Here is an 18,348-nt window from a genome sequence, read left to right as displayed (position 1 = left end):
CAGTATTTTCTGCCTTTTGTTTATCCCACCACATCTGCCATATAAAGGGTCCATGTTGAATATTAGTGTATAGTATTGTGCAATTAAAGGAGCTGTGTTCTGATAGTATGGTGCAGGTGGGGGTCTGCGCTGTCCCCTAGCCGCACTAGTACAGGAGCCAGATCTGGGTGCTGCCGCTCTGCTCGCACAATCCTGAGCTGAACCTGGGAGACCTGACCTCAGATCTCCTGTGTATGAGGCTTGTGCGGATCCTCCATGTGGTCACAGACAGACGGGACGATGAGAGAGATCAGGGCTCCGGGGCCGGATCATCACCCCCAGGACTACTCATAATCACATTAGCTGGATGTTGGGGGTCGTTGTCCGGCTGCAGAAAAAATGTGGGGCCGATCAGATGCTTCCTGATGGTATTACATGATGGAGAAGGGATTTCTCATTACTAATGACACCATTAATCCTGACTAAAGCCGTAATATAATTTGCAGAAATGCAGCCGCTAACTTGTCGGACCCCCCACTTGCTGCTCCTGCAGACCCTCTATTGTGCGACTCTCCTGCCCTTCAGTAAAAACCCTATTCCAGGTGAATATTTTGCATTTGTGTGACTTCTTGGTCCATGGTGCAGTTAGAGGGGTGTTCTGACTTTATGCCAATTTGGGGAACGTTATATATAACTATTCGTTTGGAGCAGCGACTGAAGAACCACAGTTCTGTCGTGTCGATATTCCTCCCACAGCCTCCATCGTCGGAGTTATTTAATATTATGCTTTTATTGTATTTTTGGGATGTGGTAATACTTGTTCTGTATCTGTAATAGAGAGCAGTAATGATTTGACTTGTTACTCAGGGGTACTTGAACCTGCCGTCATCTGATCACTTCAACTCTACCACAGTATTAGGCAGGAAGAATGGCATTCCTGGGGAAAAATGGAGGTAAATGGACACAAAGTTGAAGAATCTGGTACTTGGTGAGTTTTATTGAATTCTAAAGTCCTCTAGAGGTGGAAAAAAACATTTTCAGTGATCAGACCTTCATCAGTTTGTACACGAATGAATTTTCATGAATTATTTGGTGTATAAACTGATAGATGACAAACATTTTCTTTTTCCTATACGCTGTAATATTCAATAAAACTCCAAAAAGTATTGGATTCCTCAATTATTTTATTTTTTTTGGTATGGCGTTGCGTTATACAGTGACATTTCGGTCTCCTATGCAGACTGGCCTGTTTGAGTTTTGCAGGATGCCAAGATGGCAGTGGTGCTCCGCTATCACTTTAAGTGAGCCATTGAAACCAGGGGTGAGGAACCTCCAGCCATGGACTGTTTATGGCCTGCTATGTCACGTTCTTTCACCCCCAGGCAGATTCCTGAGGATTGCAGTGCTTCAGCACCTGGACTTCTAAACTCGCACTGCAAGTGCACTTGGCGTTCACTAATGATCGGTGTGGCGCATGCAAAAAAGGATTATGTGCTGACACCAGCCAGTGCCCCGACCCTCTGAAGAAGCCAGGCGCCGCAGTGTCCTTTGTGATGTAGAACCAAGCACCAATGTCTCGTGATGTTTATCCACCTGCCCCACTATCTCCTGTGCATTGTGTATACAGCAGTCTCCTGTGTGATGTGTATATGGCAGCGTCTTGTGTGACGTGTGTTCGGCGGCCTCTCCTGTGTGATGTGTATAGGGCGGTCTCGGCCTCTCCTGTGTGATGTGTATACGGCAGTCTCGACCTCTCCTGTGTGATGTGTATAGGGCGGTCTCGGCGGTTCCTGTGTGATGTGTATAGGGCGGTCTCGGCAGCTCCTGTGTGATGTGTATAGGGCGGTCTCGGCGGCTCCTGTGTGATGTGTATAGGGCAGTCTCGGCGGTTCCTGTGTGATGTGTATAGGGCGGTCTCGGCAGCTCCTGTGTGATGTGTATAGGGCAGTCTCGGCGGCTCCTGTGTGATGTGTATAGGGCGGTCTCGGCGGCTCCTGTGTGATGTGTATAGGGCGGTCTCGGCCTCTCCTGTGTGATGTGTATAGGGCGGTCTCGGCAGCTCCTGTGGGATGTATACTGCAGAGCTCATCGCAGAAAATCTGTGCTCCAGACTGATGCAACTCTGGAAAAGCAGCTGTGCGTAGCCCTTTACAACATTGATTTAGCGGGAAACCACTGGATAAAAAGATTCATTAAGGCCTCAACCAGATCTAGACCAGTGGTACAACATACTACACCTCCCTGGGATTTAAATTTGGTCCTATCTGCATTGACTAAAGCACCGTTTGAGCCACTGTGATAAGCCTCTTTAAAAATAATATCTCTCAAAACCTCCCTCCTGGTGGCGCTAACGTCAGCACAGAGGATTAGTGACATGCAGGCCCCATCAGCGCACCCACCTCTGACATGCATACTAGATGACATAGTAATTCTTAAAACCGATCCAGCTTGCCTTCCTAAAGTGGCATCACGTGTCCATAGATCTCAGGAGATCTCGTTACCCTCCTTCTGTCCAAACCCCAGAAACGAGAAAGAGGAACATCTACACACACTAGACGTTAAGAGATGTTTAGTCCAGTATCTAGCGGCCACAAGGGACTATAGGATGGATAGGGCTCTGTGTGTTTCCAGGGTCCAAATAAAGGGCATAAAGCATCGAAGGCCACACTTGCAAGATGGATAAGGAACGCCATCATCCTCTCGTATTCGTCAAGTACTGAGAACATTCCAGAGGAAGTCAGAGCTCATTCAACCAGATCGGTGGCGACCTCCTGGGCAGAGAGAGCAGGAGCATCAATTGAGCAGATATGTTGGGCGGCCACTTGGTCATCTCCTTCCACTTTCCTTAGGCGCTACCAACTAGACCTGACTCCCTCTTCAGACCTCACCTTTGGCAGAAGGGTCCTGGAGGCGGTGGTCCCTCCCTAATGTACATCTATGAAATTCTCTCCGTGGTGCCGTCATGGGGGTAAGAGAATATCGTAGTTACTTACTGATAACGGTATTTCTCCGATCCCATGACGGCACCCGTACATTCTCTCCCTTCACGTGTGAGTGTGAACACGAGTTAGTCTTAATACTTAGTCACGCGGTGCCTCTAATAAGTTAAAAATGTAAAAGGTTTTCTTTGATAACATTTAAGTTACAGCTGAAGTTCTGTTAAGGCTCTGTAACCAACTGATGTGGGAGACCTTTTTCACCTGTAGGTTTCCTGTCCCTCTCTCTCCGTGGTGCCGTCATGGGATCAGAGAAATACCGTTATCGGTAAGTAACTACGATATTTCAGAATTCCCCCCCAATTTACTTTCCTGTTGCGGCGTCCTCTGGTGACCATTCTGGGCACTGCACAGTAATTTGTGCTTCTCAGAAGTTCCTGTCAATCCTTGTGGAGATCCAGCTGGTATGCAAAATAGTTCTTACACGGAAGGAAGACAAGACCTCGCTCTATTGCCACCTCTAGAAGCCTGTACAAGCCGATTCTGATGTTAGAGTGAAGAGACACCCACCTGTAGATAGCATCGCTTCATAGCTGAGGATTTTCTACAGGACAGAGTATTTAATGTCACTTGCAAAGCCAACCCGACCATAGATGTTAACTAGACCATAGATGCCTTGCAAAGTAGACCAGAAAAAGAGATTTATTGCGTTTATTGAATTAGGGGCTCATACAAATAAATGCAACCATTGACAGAGTATATACAATTGACTTTGCCCCCTAATTGACCCATCAAGTCCACCACAGCCCCCCCCCCCATTTATTGCACCCTGTTCCTCTAATCGAAGACCTTGTGCTCTGCCTTTGCTCTATGAAACCATTCTGACCAAGAGCCGTCATAGACGGCCACATCTTCTTTTCCTAGTACGAATGCAGCCAGAGCCAGGTGGCAGGCGGTGATCCCCCGGCGACAGGAGGCGGTCAGAGGCTTGGTCAAGTCGATGCCTCGCTCCTCAAACAGCTGCCGGATCTCATGCACTGGTTTCTCGTAGCCGTCCGGCGTCAGGAAGACGGAGAAAGGAAGATTCACAGATCCTGGAAAGTGTCCGGGCTCAATGCCTAAAGAAAAGGAGAAAATGTTAGTAATCTTCCTCCAAAATAACAGCAGAAATTGAGAATTACAACCAAAAGTGGTGCTGTGCAGTGTATATATACAGGAAGAAATTTTTGAACCACTCTCCCTAATCTTTGAAAATTCTTAGGGTACCGTCACACAGTGCAATTTTCATCGCTACGACGGTACGATCCGTGACGCTCCAGCGTCGTAACAATATCGCTCCAGCGTCGTAGACTGCTGTCACACTTTGCAATCTACGACGCTGGAGCGATAATTTCATGACGTATGTGCGATGTAGAAGCCGTTGGTTATTATGCGCACATCGTATACGATATATGTTACACCATGCAATCATGCCGCCACAGCGGGACACTAGACGACGAAAGAAAGTTTCAAACGATCTGCTACGACGTACGATTCTCAGCGGGGTCCCTGATCGCAGGAGCGTGTCAGACACTGCGATCTCGTAACTATATCGCTCGAACGTCACGAATCGTGCCGTCGTAGCGATCAAAATTGCACTGTGTGACGGTACCCTTAGAGAACAGGAGAAGTCCTTGAAGACTGGAGAAGAGCAAATGTTGTTCCTATCTTCAAAAAGGGGAAGACGGTGGAGCAAGGGAACTATAGGCCGGTGACTCTGACTTCCATATCAGGAAAGATCTTTGAACAAATTATTAAACAACATGTATGTAAGTACCTGGATAAGAATGAAGTGATTAAACAGTCAGCATGGGTTTGTAACTAATAAGTCATGTCAGACTAACTTAATTCCCTTCTATGACAGAATCACTGACTGGGTGGATCAGGGAAATGCTGTAGAAATACTATATCTCAGCTTCAGCAAAGCATTTGACAAAGTATCTCACACAATCCTTATTGAAAAAATGACTAAGTATGGAATGGACAAGGCAACTGTTAGATGGATTCATAACTGGCTTAGTGATCGGACCCAAGGAGTGATCGTAAATGGCTTCACATCCAGTTGGAAGAATGTCTCAAGTGGGGTAACCTAGGGCTCTGTCCTGGGCCCTGTATTGTTCAATATCTTTATCAATGATTTAGATGAAGGAATTGAGGGTACACTGATTAAATTTGCCAATGACCCAAAGCTAGGGGGGATAGCTAAAACTAGAGAACAGAGAGAGAGGAATCAAAAAGATATAAATAAACTGGAGCAGTGGGCAGCAACTAACAATGTTTTTTAACAGAAAAATGCAAAGTACTACATCTGGGCAATAAAAATGAAAAAAGCATATACAGAATGGGAGGAATAGTGCTAAGTAACAGCATATGTGAAAAAGACTTGGGTATGGTAATAGATCACAGACTGAACATGAGTCAACAGTGTGATGCAGCAGCAAAAAGGGCAAATACAATTCTGGGATGTATTAACAGAAGCATAGAGTCTAGATCACGTGAAGTCATTATTGCCCTCTACTCCTCTTTGGTCAGACTTCACCTGAAATACTGTGTCCAGTTTTGGGCACCACATTTTAAAAAATACATCAACAAACTGGAGCAAGTTCAGAGAAGAGCGACCAGAATGGTGACCGGTCTGCAAACCATGTCCTATGAGGAACGGTTACAGGATTTGGGAATGTTTAGCTGCAAAAAAGAAGACTGAGAGGAGACTTAATAGCCGTCTACAAATATCTCAAGGGCTGTCACGTTGTAGAAGGATCATCTTTATTCTCATTTGCACAAGGAAAGACTAGAAGCAATGGGAGGAAACTGTATTGGAGGAGACACAGATTAGATATTAAAAAAAACTTTTTGACAGTGAAGGTGATCAACGAGTGGAACAGGTGGCCACGAGAGGTGGTGAGTTCTCCTTAAATGGAAGGCTTCACATAGAGGCTGGACAGACATCTGTCTGGGATGATTTAGTGAATCCTGCTTTGAGCAGGAGGTTGGACCAGATGACCCAGGAGGTCCCTTCCAACTCTACCATTTTATGAGAGAAGTGGTACTGAGCAGTGTATATACAGTGGGGCAAAAAAGTATTTAGTCAGTCAGCAATAGTGCAAGTTCCACCACTTAAAAAGATGAGAGGCGTCTGTAATTTACATCATAGGTAGACCTCAACTATGGGAGACAAACTGAGAAAAAAAAATCCAGAAAATCACATTGTCTGTTTCTTTATCATTTTTTTTGCATATTATGGTGGAAAATAAGTATTTGGTCAGAAACAAACAATCAAGATTTCTGGCTCTCACAGACCTGTAACTTCTTCTTTAAGAGTCTCCTCTTTCCTCCACTCATTACCTGTAGTAATGGCACCTGTTTAAACTTGTTATCAGTATAAAAAGACACCTGTGCACGCCCTCAAACAGTCTGACTCCAAACTCCACTATGGTGAAGACTAAAGAGCTGTCAAAGGACACCAGAAACAAAATTGTAGCCCTGCACCAGGCTGGGAAGACTGAATCTGCAATAGCCAACCAGCTTGGAGTGAAGAAATCAACAGTGGGAGCAATAATTAGAAAATGGAAGACATACAAGACCACTGATAATCTCCCTCGATCTGGGGCTCCACGCAAAATCCCACCCCGTGGGGTCAGAATGATCACAAGAACGGTGAGCAAAAATCCCAGAACCACGCGGGGGGACCTAGTGAATGAACTGCAGAGAGCTGGGACCAATGTAACAAGGCCTACCATAAGTAACACACTACGCCACCATGGACTCAGATCTTGCAGTGCCAGACGTGTCCCACTGCTTAAGCCAGTACATGTGTGGGCCTGTCTGAAGTTTGCTAGAGAGCATTTGGATGATCCAGAGGAGTTTTGGGAGAATGTCCTATGGTCTGATGAAACCAAACGGGAACTGTTTGGTAGAAACACAACTTGTCGTGTTTGGAGGAAAACGAATACTTACGGTAGTTGCATCCATCAAACACCATACCTACTGTAAAGCATGGTGGTGGAAACATCATGCTTTGGGGCTGTTTCTCTGCAAAGGGGCCAGGACGATTGATCCGGGTACATGAAAGAATGAATGGGGCCATGTATCGTGAGATTTTGAGTGCAAACCTCCTTCCATCAGCAAGGGCATTGAAGATGAAACGTGGCTGGGTCTTTCAACATGACAATGATCCAAAGCACACCGCCAGGGCAACGAAGGAGTGGCTTCGTAAGAAGCATTTCAAGGTCCTGGAGTGGCCTAGCCAGTCTCCAGATCTCAACCCCATAGAAAACCTTTGAAGGGAGTTGAAAGTCCGTGTTGCCAAGCGAAAAGCCAAAAACATCACTGCTCTAGAGGAGATCTGCATGGAGGAATGGGCCAACATACCAACAACAGTGTGTGGCAACCTTGTGAAGACTTACAGAAAACGTTTGACCTCTGTCATTGCCAACAAAGGATATATTACAAAGTATTGAGATGAAATTTTGTTTCTGACCAAATACTTATCTTCCACCATAATATGCAAAAAAAAATGTTAAAAAAACAGACAATGTGATTTTCTGGATTTTTTTTTCTCAGTTTGTCTCCCATAGTTGAGGTCTACCTATGATGTAAATTACAGACGCCTCTCATCTTTTTAAGTGGTGGAACTTGCACTATTGCTGACTGACTAAATACTTTTTTGCCCCACTGTATACAGGACAGGAGGAGTGATACTGAGCAGTGTATATATACAGGAGGAGTGGTACTGTGCAGTGTATATATACAGGAGGAGTGGTACTGTGCAGTGTATATATACAGGACAGGAGGAGTGGTACTGTGCAGTGTATATATACAGGACAGGAGGAGTGGTACTGTGCAGTGTATATATTCAGGACAGGAGGAGTGGTACTGTACAGTGTGTATATATACAGGACAGGAGGAGTGGTACTGTGCAGTGTATATATACAGGAGGAGTGATACTGAGCAGTGTATATATACAGGACAGGAGGAGTGGTACTGTGCAGTGTATATATTCAGGACAGGAGGAGTGGTACTGTACAGTGTGTATATATACAGGACAGGAGGAGTGGTACTGTGCAGTGTATATATACAGGAGGAGCGGTACTGTGCAGTGTATATATACAGGACAGGAGGAGTGGTACTGTGCAGAGTATATATACAGTAGGAGTGGTACTGTGCAGTGTATATATACAGGACAGAAGGAGGGGTACTGTGCAGTGTGTATATACAGGACAGGAGGAGTGGTACTGTGCAGTGTATATATACAGGAGGAGCGGTACTGTGCAGTGTATATATACAGGACAGGAGGAGTGGTACTGTGCAGTGTATATATACAGGAGGAGTGGTACTGTGCAGAGTATATATACAGGACAGGAGGAGTGGTACTGTGCAGTGTATATATACAGGACAGGAGGAGTGGTACTGTGCAGTGTGTATATACAGGACAGGAGGAGTGGTACTGTGCAGTGTGTATATACAGGACAGGAGGAGTGGTACTGTGCAGTGTGTTTATACAGGACAGTAGGAGTGGTACTGTGCAGTGTATATATACAGGAGGAGCGGTACTGTGCAGTGTATATATACAGGACAGGAGGAGTGGTACTGTGCAGTATATATACAGGACAGAAGGAGGGGTACTGTGCAGTATATATATACAGGACAGGAGGAGTGGTACTGTGCAGAGTATATATACAGTAGGAGTGGTACTGTTCAGTGTATATATACAGGACAGGAGGAGTGGTACTGTGCAGTGTATATACAGGACAGGAGGAGTGGTACTGTGCAGTGTATATATACAGGAGGAGTGGTACTGTGCAGTGTGTATATACAGGACAGGAGGAGTGGTACTGTGCAGTGTATATATACAGGACAGGAGGAGTGGTACTGTGCAGTGTATATATACAGGACAGGAGGAGTGGTACTGTGCAGTGTGTATATACAGGACAGGAGGAGTGGTACTGTGCAGTGTATATATACAGGACAGGAGGAGTGGTACTGTGCAGTGTGTTTATACAGGACAGTAGGAGTGGTACTGTGCAGTGTGTATATACAGGACAGGAGGAGTGGTACTGTGCAGTGTGTTTATACAGGACAGTAGGAGTGGTACTGTGCAGTGTATATATACAGGAGGAGCGGTACTGTGCAGTGTATATATACAGGACAGGAGGAGTGGTACTGTGCAGTATATATACAGGACAGAAGGAGGGGTACTGTGCAGTATATATATACAGGACAGGAGGAGTGGTACTGTGCAGAGTATATATACAGTAGGAGTGGTACTGTTCAGTGTATATATACAGGACAGGAGGAGTGGTACTGTGCAATGTATGTATACAGGAGGAGTGGTACTGTGCAGTGTATATACAGGACAGGAGGAGTGGTACTGTGCAGTGTATATATACAGGAGGAGTGGTACTGTGCAGTGTGTATATACAGGACAGGAGGAGTGGTACTGTGCAGTGTATATATACAGGACAGGAGGAGTGGTACTGTGCAGTGTATATATACAGGACAGGAGAAGTGGTACTGTGCAGTATGTATATACAGGACGGGAGGAGTGGTACTGTGCAGTGTATATATACAGGAGGAGCGGTACTGTGCAGTGTATATATACAGGACAGGAGGAGTGGTACTGTGCAGTATATATACAGGACAGAAGGAGGGGTACTGTGCAGTATATATATACAGGACAGGAGGAGTGGTACTGTGCAGAGTATATATACAGTAGGAGTGGTACTGTTCAGTGTATATATACAGGACAGGAGGAGTGGTACTGTGCAGTGTATATACAGGACAGGAGGAGTGGTACTGTGCAGTGTATATATACAGGAGGAGCGGTACTGTGCAGTGTATATATACAGGACAGGAGGAGTGGTACTGTGCAGTATATATACAGGACAGAAGGAGGGGTACTGTGCAGTATATATATACAGGACAGGAGGAGTGGTACTGTGCAGAGTATATATACAGTAGGAGTGGTACTGTTCAGTGTATATATACAGGACAGGAGGAGTGGTACTGTGCAGTGTATATATATAGGACAGGAGGAGTGGTACTGTGCAGTGTATATATACAGGAGGAGTGGTACTGTGCAATGTATATATACAGGACAGGAGGAGTGGTACTGTGCAGTGTATATATACAGGACAGAAGGAGGGGTACTGTGCAGTGTATATATACAGGACAGGAGGAGTGGTACTGTGCAGAGTATATATACAGTAGGAGTGGTACTGTGCAGAGTATATATACAGTAGGAGTGGTACTGTGCAGTGTATATATACAGGACAGGAGGAGTGGTACTGTGCAGTGTATATATACAGGACAGGAGGAGTGGTACTGTGCAGAGTATATATACAGTAGGAGTGGTACTGTGCAGAGTATATATACAGTAGGAGTGGTACTGTGCAGAGTATATATACAGTAGGAGTGGTACTGTGCAGAGTATATATACAGTAGGAGTGGTACTGTGCAGTGTATATATACAGGACAGGAGGAGTGGTACTGTGCAGTGTATATATACAGGAGGAGTGGTACTGTGCAGTGTATATATACAGGAGGAGTGGTACTGTGCAGTGTGTATATACAGGAGGAGTGTGAACTGTGCAGTGTATATATACAGGAGGAGTGGTACTGTGCAGTGTATATATACAGGACAGGAGGAGTGGTACTGTGCGGTGTATATATACAGGACAGGAGGAGTGGTACTGTGCAGTGTATATATACAGGAGAGGAGGAGTGGTACTGTGCAGTGTATATATACAGGACAGGAGGTGTACTGTGCAGTGTGTATATACAGGAGGAGTGTGAACTGTGCAGTGTATATATACAGGACAGGAGGAGTGGTACTGTGCGGTGTATATATACAGAACAGGAGGAGTGGTACTGTGCAATGTATATATACACCGGACAGGAGGAGTGGTACTGTGCAGTGTATATATACAGGAGGAGTGGTACTGTGCAGTGTATATATACAGGACAGGAGGAGTGGTACTGTGCAGTGTATATATACAGGACAGGAGGAGTGGTACTGTGCAGTGTATATATTCAGGACAGGAGGAGTGGTACTGTACAGTGTGTATATATACAGGACAGGAGGAGTGGTACTGTGCAGTGTATATATACAGGAGGAGTGATACTGAGCAGTGTATATATACAGGACAGGAGGAGTGGTACTGTGCAGTGTATATATTCAGGACAGGAGGAGTGGTACTGTACAGTGTGTATATATACAGGACAGGAGGAGTGGTACTGTGCAGTGTATATATACAGGAGGAGCGGTACTGTGCAGTGTATATATACAGGACAGGAGGAGTGGTACTGTGCAGAGTATATATACAGTAGGAGTGGTACTGTGCAGTGTATATATACAGGACAGAAGGAGGGGTACTGTGCAGTGTGTATATACAGGACAGGAGGAGTGGTACTGTGCAGTGTATATATACAGGAGGAGCGGTACTGTGCAGTGTATATATACAGGACAGGAGGAGTGGTACTGTGCAGTGTATATATACAGGAGGAGTGGTACTGTGCAGAGTATATATACAGGACAGGAGGAGTGGTACTGTGCAGTGTATATATACAGGACAGGAGGAGTGGTACTGTGCAGTGTGTATATACAGGACAGGAGGAGTGGTACTGTGCAGTGTGTATATACAGGACAGGAGGAGTGGTACTGTGCAGTGTGTTTATACAGGACAGTAGGAGTGGTACTGTGCAGTGTATATATACAGGAGGAGCGGTACTGTGCAGTGTATATATACAGGACAGGAGGAGTGGTACTGTGCAGTATATATACAGGACAGAAGGAGGGGTACTGTGCAGTATATATATACAGGACAGGAGGAGTGGTACTGTGCAGAGTATATATACAGTAGGAGTGGTACTGTTCAGTGTATATATACAGGACAGGAGGAGTGGTACTGTGCAGTGTATATACAGGACAGGAGGAGTGGTACTGTGCAGTGTATATATACAGGAGGAGTGGTACTGTGCAGTGTGTATATACAGGACAGGAGGAGTGGTACTGTGCAGTGTATATATACAGGACAGGAGGAGTGGTACTGTGCAGTGTATATATACAGGACAGGAGGAGTGGTACTGTGCAGTGTGTATATACAGGACAGGAGGAGTGGTACTGTGCAGTGTATATATACAGGACAGGAGGAGTGGTACTGTGCAGTGTGTTTATACAGGACAGTAGGAGTGGTACTGTGCAGTGTGTATATACAGGACAGGAGGAGTGGTACTGTGCAGTGTATATATACAGGACAGGAGGAGTGGTACTGTGCAGTGTGTTTATACAGGACAGTAGGAGTGGTACTGTGCAGTGTGTATATACAGGACAGGAGGAGTGGTACTGTGCAGTGTATATATACAGGACAGTAGGAGTGGTACTGTGCAGTGTATATATACAGGAGGAGCGGTACTGTGCAGTGTATATATACAGGACAGGAGGAGTGGTACTGTGCAGTATATATACAGGACAGAAGGAGGGGTACTGTGCAGTATATATATACAGGACAGGAGGAGTGGTACTGTGCAGAGTATATATACAGTAGGAGTGGTACTGTTCAGTGTATATATACAGGACAGGAGGAGTGGTACTGTGCAATGTATGTATACAGGAGGAGTGGTACTGTGCAGTGTATATACAGGACAGGAGGAGTGGTACTGTGCAGTGTATATATACAGGAGGAGTGGTACTGTGCAGTGTGTATATACAGGACAGGAGGAGTGGTACTGTGCAGTGTATATATACAGGACAGGAGGAGTGGTACTGTGCAGTGTATATATACAGGACAGGAGAAGTGGTACTGTGCAGTGTGTATATACAGGACAGGAGGAGTGGTACTGTGCAGTATGTATATACAGGACGGGAGGAGTGGTACTGTGCAGTGTATATATACAGGAGGAGCGGTACTGTGCAGTGTATATATACAGGACAGGAGGAGTGGTACTGTGCAGTATATATATACAGGACAGGAGGAGTGGTACTGTGCAGTATATATACAGGACAGAAGGAGGGGTACTGTGCAGTATATATATACAGGACAGGAGGAGTGGTACTGTGCAGAGTATATATACAGTAGGAGTGGTACTGTTCAGTGTATATATACAGGACAGGAGGAGTGGTACTGTGCAGTGTATATATACAGGACAGGAGGAGTGGTACTGTGCAGTATATATACAGGACAGAAGGAGGGGTACTGTGCAGTATATATATACAGGACAGGAGGAGTGGTACTGTGCAGAGTATATATACAGTAGGAGTGGTACTGTTCAGTGTATATATACAGGACAGGAGGAGTGGTACTGTGCAGTGTATATATACAGGACAGGAGGAGTGGTACTGTGCAGTATATATACAGGACAGAAGGAGGGGTACTGTGCAGTATATATATACAGGACAGGAGGAGTGGTACTGTGCAGAGTATATATACAGTAGGAGTGGTACTGTTCAGTGTATATATACAGGACAGGAGGAGTGGTACTGTGCAGTGTATATACAGGACAGGAGGAGTGGTACTGTGCAGTGTATATATACAGGAGGAGCGGTACTGTGCAGTGTATATATACAGGACAGGAGGAGTGGTACTGTGCAGTATATATACAGGACAGAAGGAGGGGTACTGTGCAGTATATATATACAGGACAGGAGGAGTGGTACTGTGCAGAGTATATATACAGTAGGAGTGGTACTGTTCAGTGTATATATACAGGACAGGAGGAGTGGTACTGTGCAGTGTATATATATAGGACAGGAGGAGTGGTACTGTGCAGTGTATATATACAGGAGGAGTGGTACTGTGCAATGTATATATACAGGACAGGAGGAGTGGTACTGTGCAGTGTATATATACAGGACAGAAGGAGGGGTACTGTGCAGTGTATATATACAGGACAGGAGGAGTGGTACTGTGCAGAGTATATATACAGTAGGAGTGGTACTGTGCAGAGTATATATACAGTAGGAGTGGTACTGTGCAGTGTATATATACAGGACAGGAGGAGTGGTACTGTGCAGTGTATATATACAGGACAGGAGGAGTGGTACTGTGCAGAGTATATATACAGTAGGAGTGGTACTGTGCAGAGTATATATACAGTAGGAGTGGTACTGTGCAGAGTATATATACAGTAGGAGTGGTACTGTGCAGAGTATATATACAGTAGGAGTGGTACTGTGCAGTGTATATATACAGGACAGGAGGAGTGGTACTGTGCAGTGTATATATACAGGAGGAGTGGTACTGTGCAGTGTATATATACAGGAGGAGTGGTACTGTGCAGTGTGTATATACAGGAGGAGTGTGAACTGTGCAGTGTATATATACAGGAGGAGTGGTACTGTGCAGTGTATATATACAGGACAGGAGGAGTGGTACTGTGCGGTGTATATATACAGGACAGGAGGAGTGGTACTGTGCAGTGTATATATACAGGAGAGGAGGAGTGGTACTGTGCAGTGTATATATACAGGACAGGAGGTGTACTGTGCAGTGTGTATATACAGGAGGAGTGTGAACTGTGCAGTGTATATATACAGGACAGGAGGAGTGGTACTGTGCGGTGTATATATATAACAGGAGGAGTGGTACTGTGCAATGTATATATACACCGGACAGGAGGAGTGGTACTGTGCAGTGTATATATACAGGACAGGAGGAGTGGTACTGTGCGGTGTATATATACAGGACAGGAGGAGTGGTACTGTGCGGTGTATATATACAGGACAGGAGGAGTGGTACTGTGTGGTGTATATATACAGGAGGAGTGGTACTGTGCAGTGTATATATACAGGAGGAGTGGTACTGTGCGGTGTATATACACAGGACAGCAGGAGTGGTACTGTGTGGTGTATATATACAGGACAGGAGGAGGAGTGGTACTGTGCAGTGTATATATACAGGACAGGAGGAGTGGTACTGTGTGGTGTATATATACAGGACAGGAGGAGGAGTAGTACTGTGCAGTGTATATATACAGGACAGGACGACGAGTACTGTGCAATGTATACAGATGGTGAAATAATTATTGAACAGGTCACCAATTTTCTAAGTAAATCTATTTCTAAAGGTTCTATTGACATGATATTCTCTCGAGATGTTGGTAACATCCCATCCAATCCACACAGTCATTAAAGTCACCCTAGTTGTCCATAAATGATGTCTTATAATGAGAAATGACACAGGGAAAAATAAAGAACACATGAAGAAAGAAAGGTGCAACTAGACCTGGAAAGTCCTGATACCAGCTGAAATCTATCAGTAATTAGAAAGCAATCCTGCCAGTTAATAACATATAATATCAGCTGGTGCAACTGATGTCTATAAAAAGGTGTCTCATTACTAAGTGCCACACAAAAAAAAATCTCATGATGGGGAAAACCAGTGAGCTATCTCAAGACCTTCACAGCCTTATTGTTGCAAAACAAACTGATGGAATTGGTTACAGAATTTCTAATCTACTGAAGTTTCCAGTGAGCTTTGTTGTGGTCATAATCTAGAAGTGGAAAGAAAATAATTTCACCATAAACCGGCCACGACTAGGTGCTACCCACAAGATTTCAGACAAAGGAGTAAAATTAATTATCAGAAGAGTTTTCCAAGAGCCAAGGACAATCTGTGAAGAGCTACAGAAAGACCTGGAATCAGTAGGTACAATTGTTTCAAAGAAAACTATGAGGAATGCCCTCAACCTCCATGGCCTGTATGCACGCTCACTATGCAACCTCCATGACCTGTATGCACGCTCACCGCGCAACCTCCATGGCCTGTATCCACGCTCACCGCGCAGCCTCCATGGCCTGTATGCACGCTCACTATGCAACCTCCATGGCCTGTATGCACGTTCACCATGCAACCTCCATGGCCTGTATGCACGTTCACCACGCAACCTCCATGGCCTGTATGCACGTTCACCACGCAACCTCCATGCCTGTATGCACGCTCACCACGCAACCTCCATGGCCTGTATGCACGCTCACCACGCAACCTCCATGGCCTGTATGCACGCTCACCACGCAACCTCCATGGCCTGTATGCACGCTCACCACGCAACCTCCATGGCCTGTATGCACGCTCACCATGCAACCTCCATTGCCTGTATGGTTTGTATATTTAGACAAGACTGTAGAATAATATAGTCTGGTCAGATGAGACAAAATGTGAACTCTTTGGATGCCATAAAACATGATGTTTGGAGGCCAAAAGGCACCGTATATCACCCCAAAAACACCATACCAACAGTGAAGTTTCGTGGTGTTGGGCTGTTTTTCAGTATACAGCACTGGCAAATTTTATGTAATTGAAGGAAGGATGAATGGACAAGTGTACTGAGATATTCTTGATAAAAAAAAATCTGCCATCTATCAGGATGATGAAGATGAAACAGGGGAGGACATTTCAGAATGACAATGATCACAAACACACATCCAAGGAAACTCACAATTGGTTTCAAAGAGAAAATGTATGTAAGTAACTAAAGCTCAGAGTTCATAGAAGGAACCATGGAAGCTTCAGGATGTGAAGAAAGTTTGTGAGCAAAATCCCACCTGAGCAATGCCTGCGACTAGTTTCTCCATTCATTAGGTGTCCTGAAGCTTCATCACCAACAAAGGCTTTTATACAAAGTATTAAATACATTTCAATAACCTGTTCAGTACTTTTCCCTGCGTCATTTCTCATTATTACACATAAATTATGGACATATATGGATGATTTCTTGTCCTTTGTGGATTGAATAGGTTGCTAATGACATCTTAGGAGTATTTCATGTCAATAGCACCTTTTAGAAATATATTTGCTTAGAAAATTGGAGACGTGTTCAATACTTATTTCACGCGTTGTATATATGTATATATTTATACACTTCATCATTTTCCCCTTAGTCCTCACCTTCTCCGGGCTTTGGCTCTGGGCCCTGGTATCTCCCTTTGGACCGGGCGTCCACCACCTGGAACCTCTTGCTGGTGATGTTCTCCTCTATGTCCTCGAAGCTCTTGAGCAGAGTGCGGTTCATTGTCACCTGGAACGTCTCGGGCGTCACATTTGTGTCCTCAGATGTCACCGGGTGCCCCTGCTTCATCCAATTTGTGAGACCCCCGTCCAGCACCGACACATTGTCATGGCCAAAAAGACGGAACATCCACCACAGCCTGGGGGCATAGAGCATGCCCGAGCTGTCGGAGTCGTAGACCACCACGTGGGAGTCATTGCTGATGCCAAGCTCACCAGCGTACTTGGCGAACTGGGCGGCACTGGGCAGCATCATCTCATAGGGCGACTGCTGGTCTTTGCAGTGCTCCAGGTCGAAGAAGGAGGCTCCTGGTATGTGCCGCTCTGCAAACTCCTTCCTGGCATCTTTACCCCCTGGTGAGTACCAGGTTGTGTCCAGCACCCTTAGGACTGGGACTTTCTTGGCTTTCAGGGCTCCTGCGAGCCAACCAGCGGAGACCAATGCCCGGTTCGCCATGGCTGCTTCAATGGGTGAAGAAGACGCTTGCCCATAGTTTTTATTCTAAGGCGGAGGAGGCTCCTGGGGCTTATGCAGATCTAGCAGTTAATTATTTCCTTGCGGCATCCTGGCATCGGTGGAGGTGGCGCGTAGAGTCTGAGCTACTATTCACCTTTAGGTTAGGACGCTTATCAGCCGCTTATCAGGTCATTATCATTAGTGAAGTGACAGCCACAGAAGGCAAGTTGCACAGTCATTAGATAGGCAGGGCTGAGAGCACAGGAGCTACCAAACATCCGTGACCCTGGATAATCTATGGCATTGTTCATCCTGGGCCTCCTGGTTCATGAATACAATGCCAGATATACAGTGCAGACTGTCACCCATGGAGATTAGTAGAAGAGTGGATGCAATGATAGATGATATTTAGAGGATAAAAGAAGTGCCTTGTATGAATGGAGCCGTGGTGACCGCCGCTCCGTTCACTTCTATGGGACAGACGTGGACAGGGTGAAATGGACGGCTATGGCAGCTATGGATGTGTTATACTGATAAGGGGCTCTCAGAGGCTTTTGATTAAATTAAATGCTTAGAAATATTAAAAAGAGGAAAAAACACAAAAAAAGTTTATTCTACAATTCTACCACAATTGAAAGGACAGGACATAACTTACTGATCACTGAGGGTCTGATTTAGGGACCCCCAATAATTTCAAGAACTGGGCTCAGAAAAGCTCAATTAAATGGGGCGGCGGTCCCCCAAACAATGAATGGAATGGAGGTGCGCATGCGCGACCCTGGCTCCTTTCAGAGGGGTCTTCTGAGTGTCGCTCTACGCTCATTTGGGGGGTTCCACTTGTTCAGCCCCCATTAAGCAGTGACTTACCCCTTTCCTAAAGATCGGGGATAACTTTATAAACCACTTTAATAGGAATAAATAATAAACACAAAAT

At 45.3% G+C, this 18,348-nt stretch overlaps 1 protein-coding gene across 1 annotated transcript; it reads right to left on the bottom strand.

Annotated features, from left to right (window-relative positions):
• Positions 1-3,638: 3,638 nt before the first annotated feature.
• LOC138641675 (thiosulfate sulfurtransferase-like) lies at positions 3,639-17,443 on the bottom strand. The gene is made up of 2 exons (XM_069729258.1): positions 16,838-17,443; positions 3,639-4,033 (listed from the first exon to the last, which is right to left on the bottom strand). The coding sequence occupies exons 1-2, from the start codon at positions 17,412-17,414 to the stop codon at positions 3,753-3,755; spliced, it is 858 nt and encodes a 285-aa protein (XP_069585359.1). The 5' UTR covers positions 17,415-17,443; the 3' UTR covers positions 3,639-3,752.
• Positions 17,444-18,348: the final 905 nt, after the last annotated feature.

Source organism: Ranitomeya imitator, chromosome 6 (assembly GCF_032444005.1).
Source record: "Ranitomeya imitator isolate aRanImi1 chromosome 6, aRanImi1.pri, whole genome shotgun sequence".
Lineage (NCBI taxonomy): Eukaryota > Metazoa > Chordata > Amphibia > Anura > Dendrobatidae > Ranitomeya > Ranitomeya imitator.
This window is presented reverse-complemented; position numbering and strand designations above follow the sequence as displayed.

Bases quoted from the DNA above. Each gene is read 5' to 3' on its own strand.
- LOC138641675 (XM_069729258.1), bottom strand. From the start codon at position 17,414: ATGGCGAACCGGGCATTGGTCTCCGCTGGTTGGCTCGCAGGAGCCCTG. The intron at 4,034-16,837 runs GTGAGGACTAAG...CCTTTTCTTTAG, and splicing joins AGAGCCAAAGCCCGGAGAAG to GCATTGAGCCCGGACACTTT.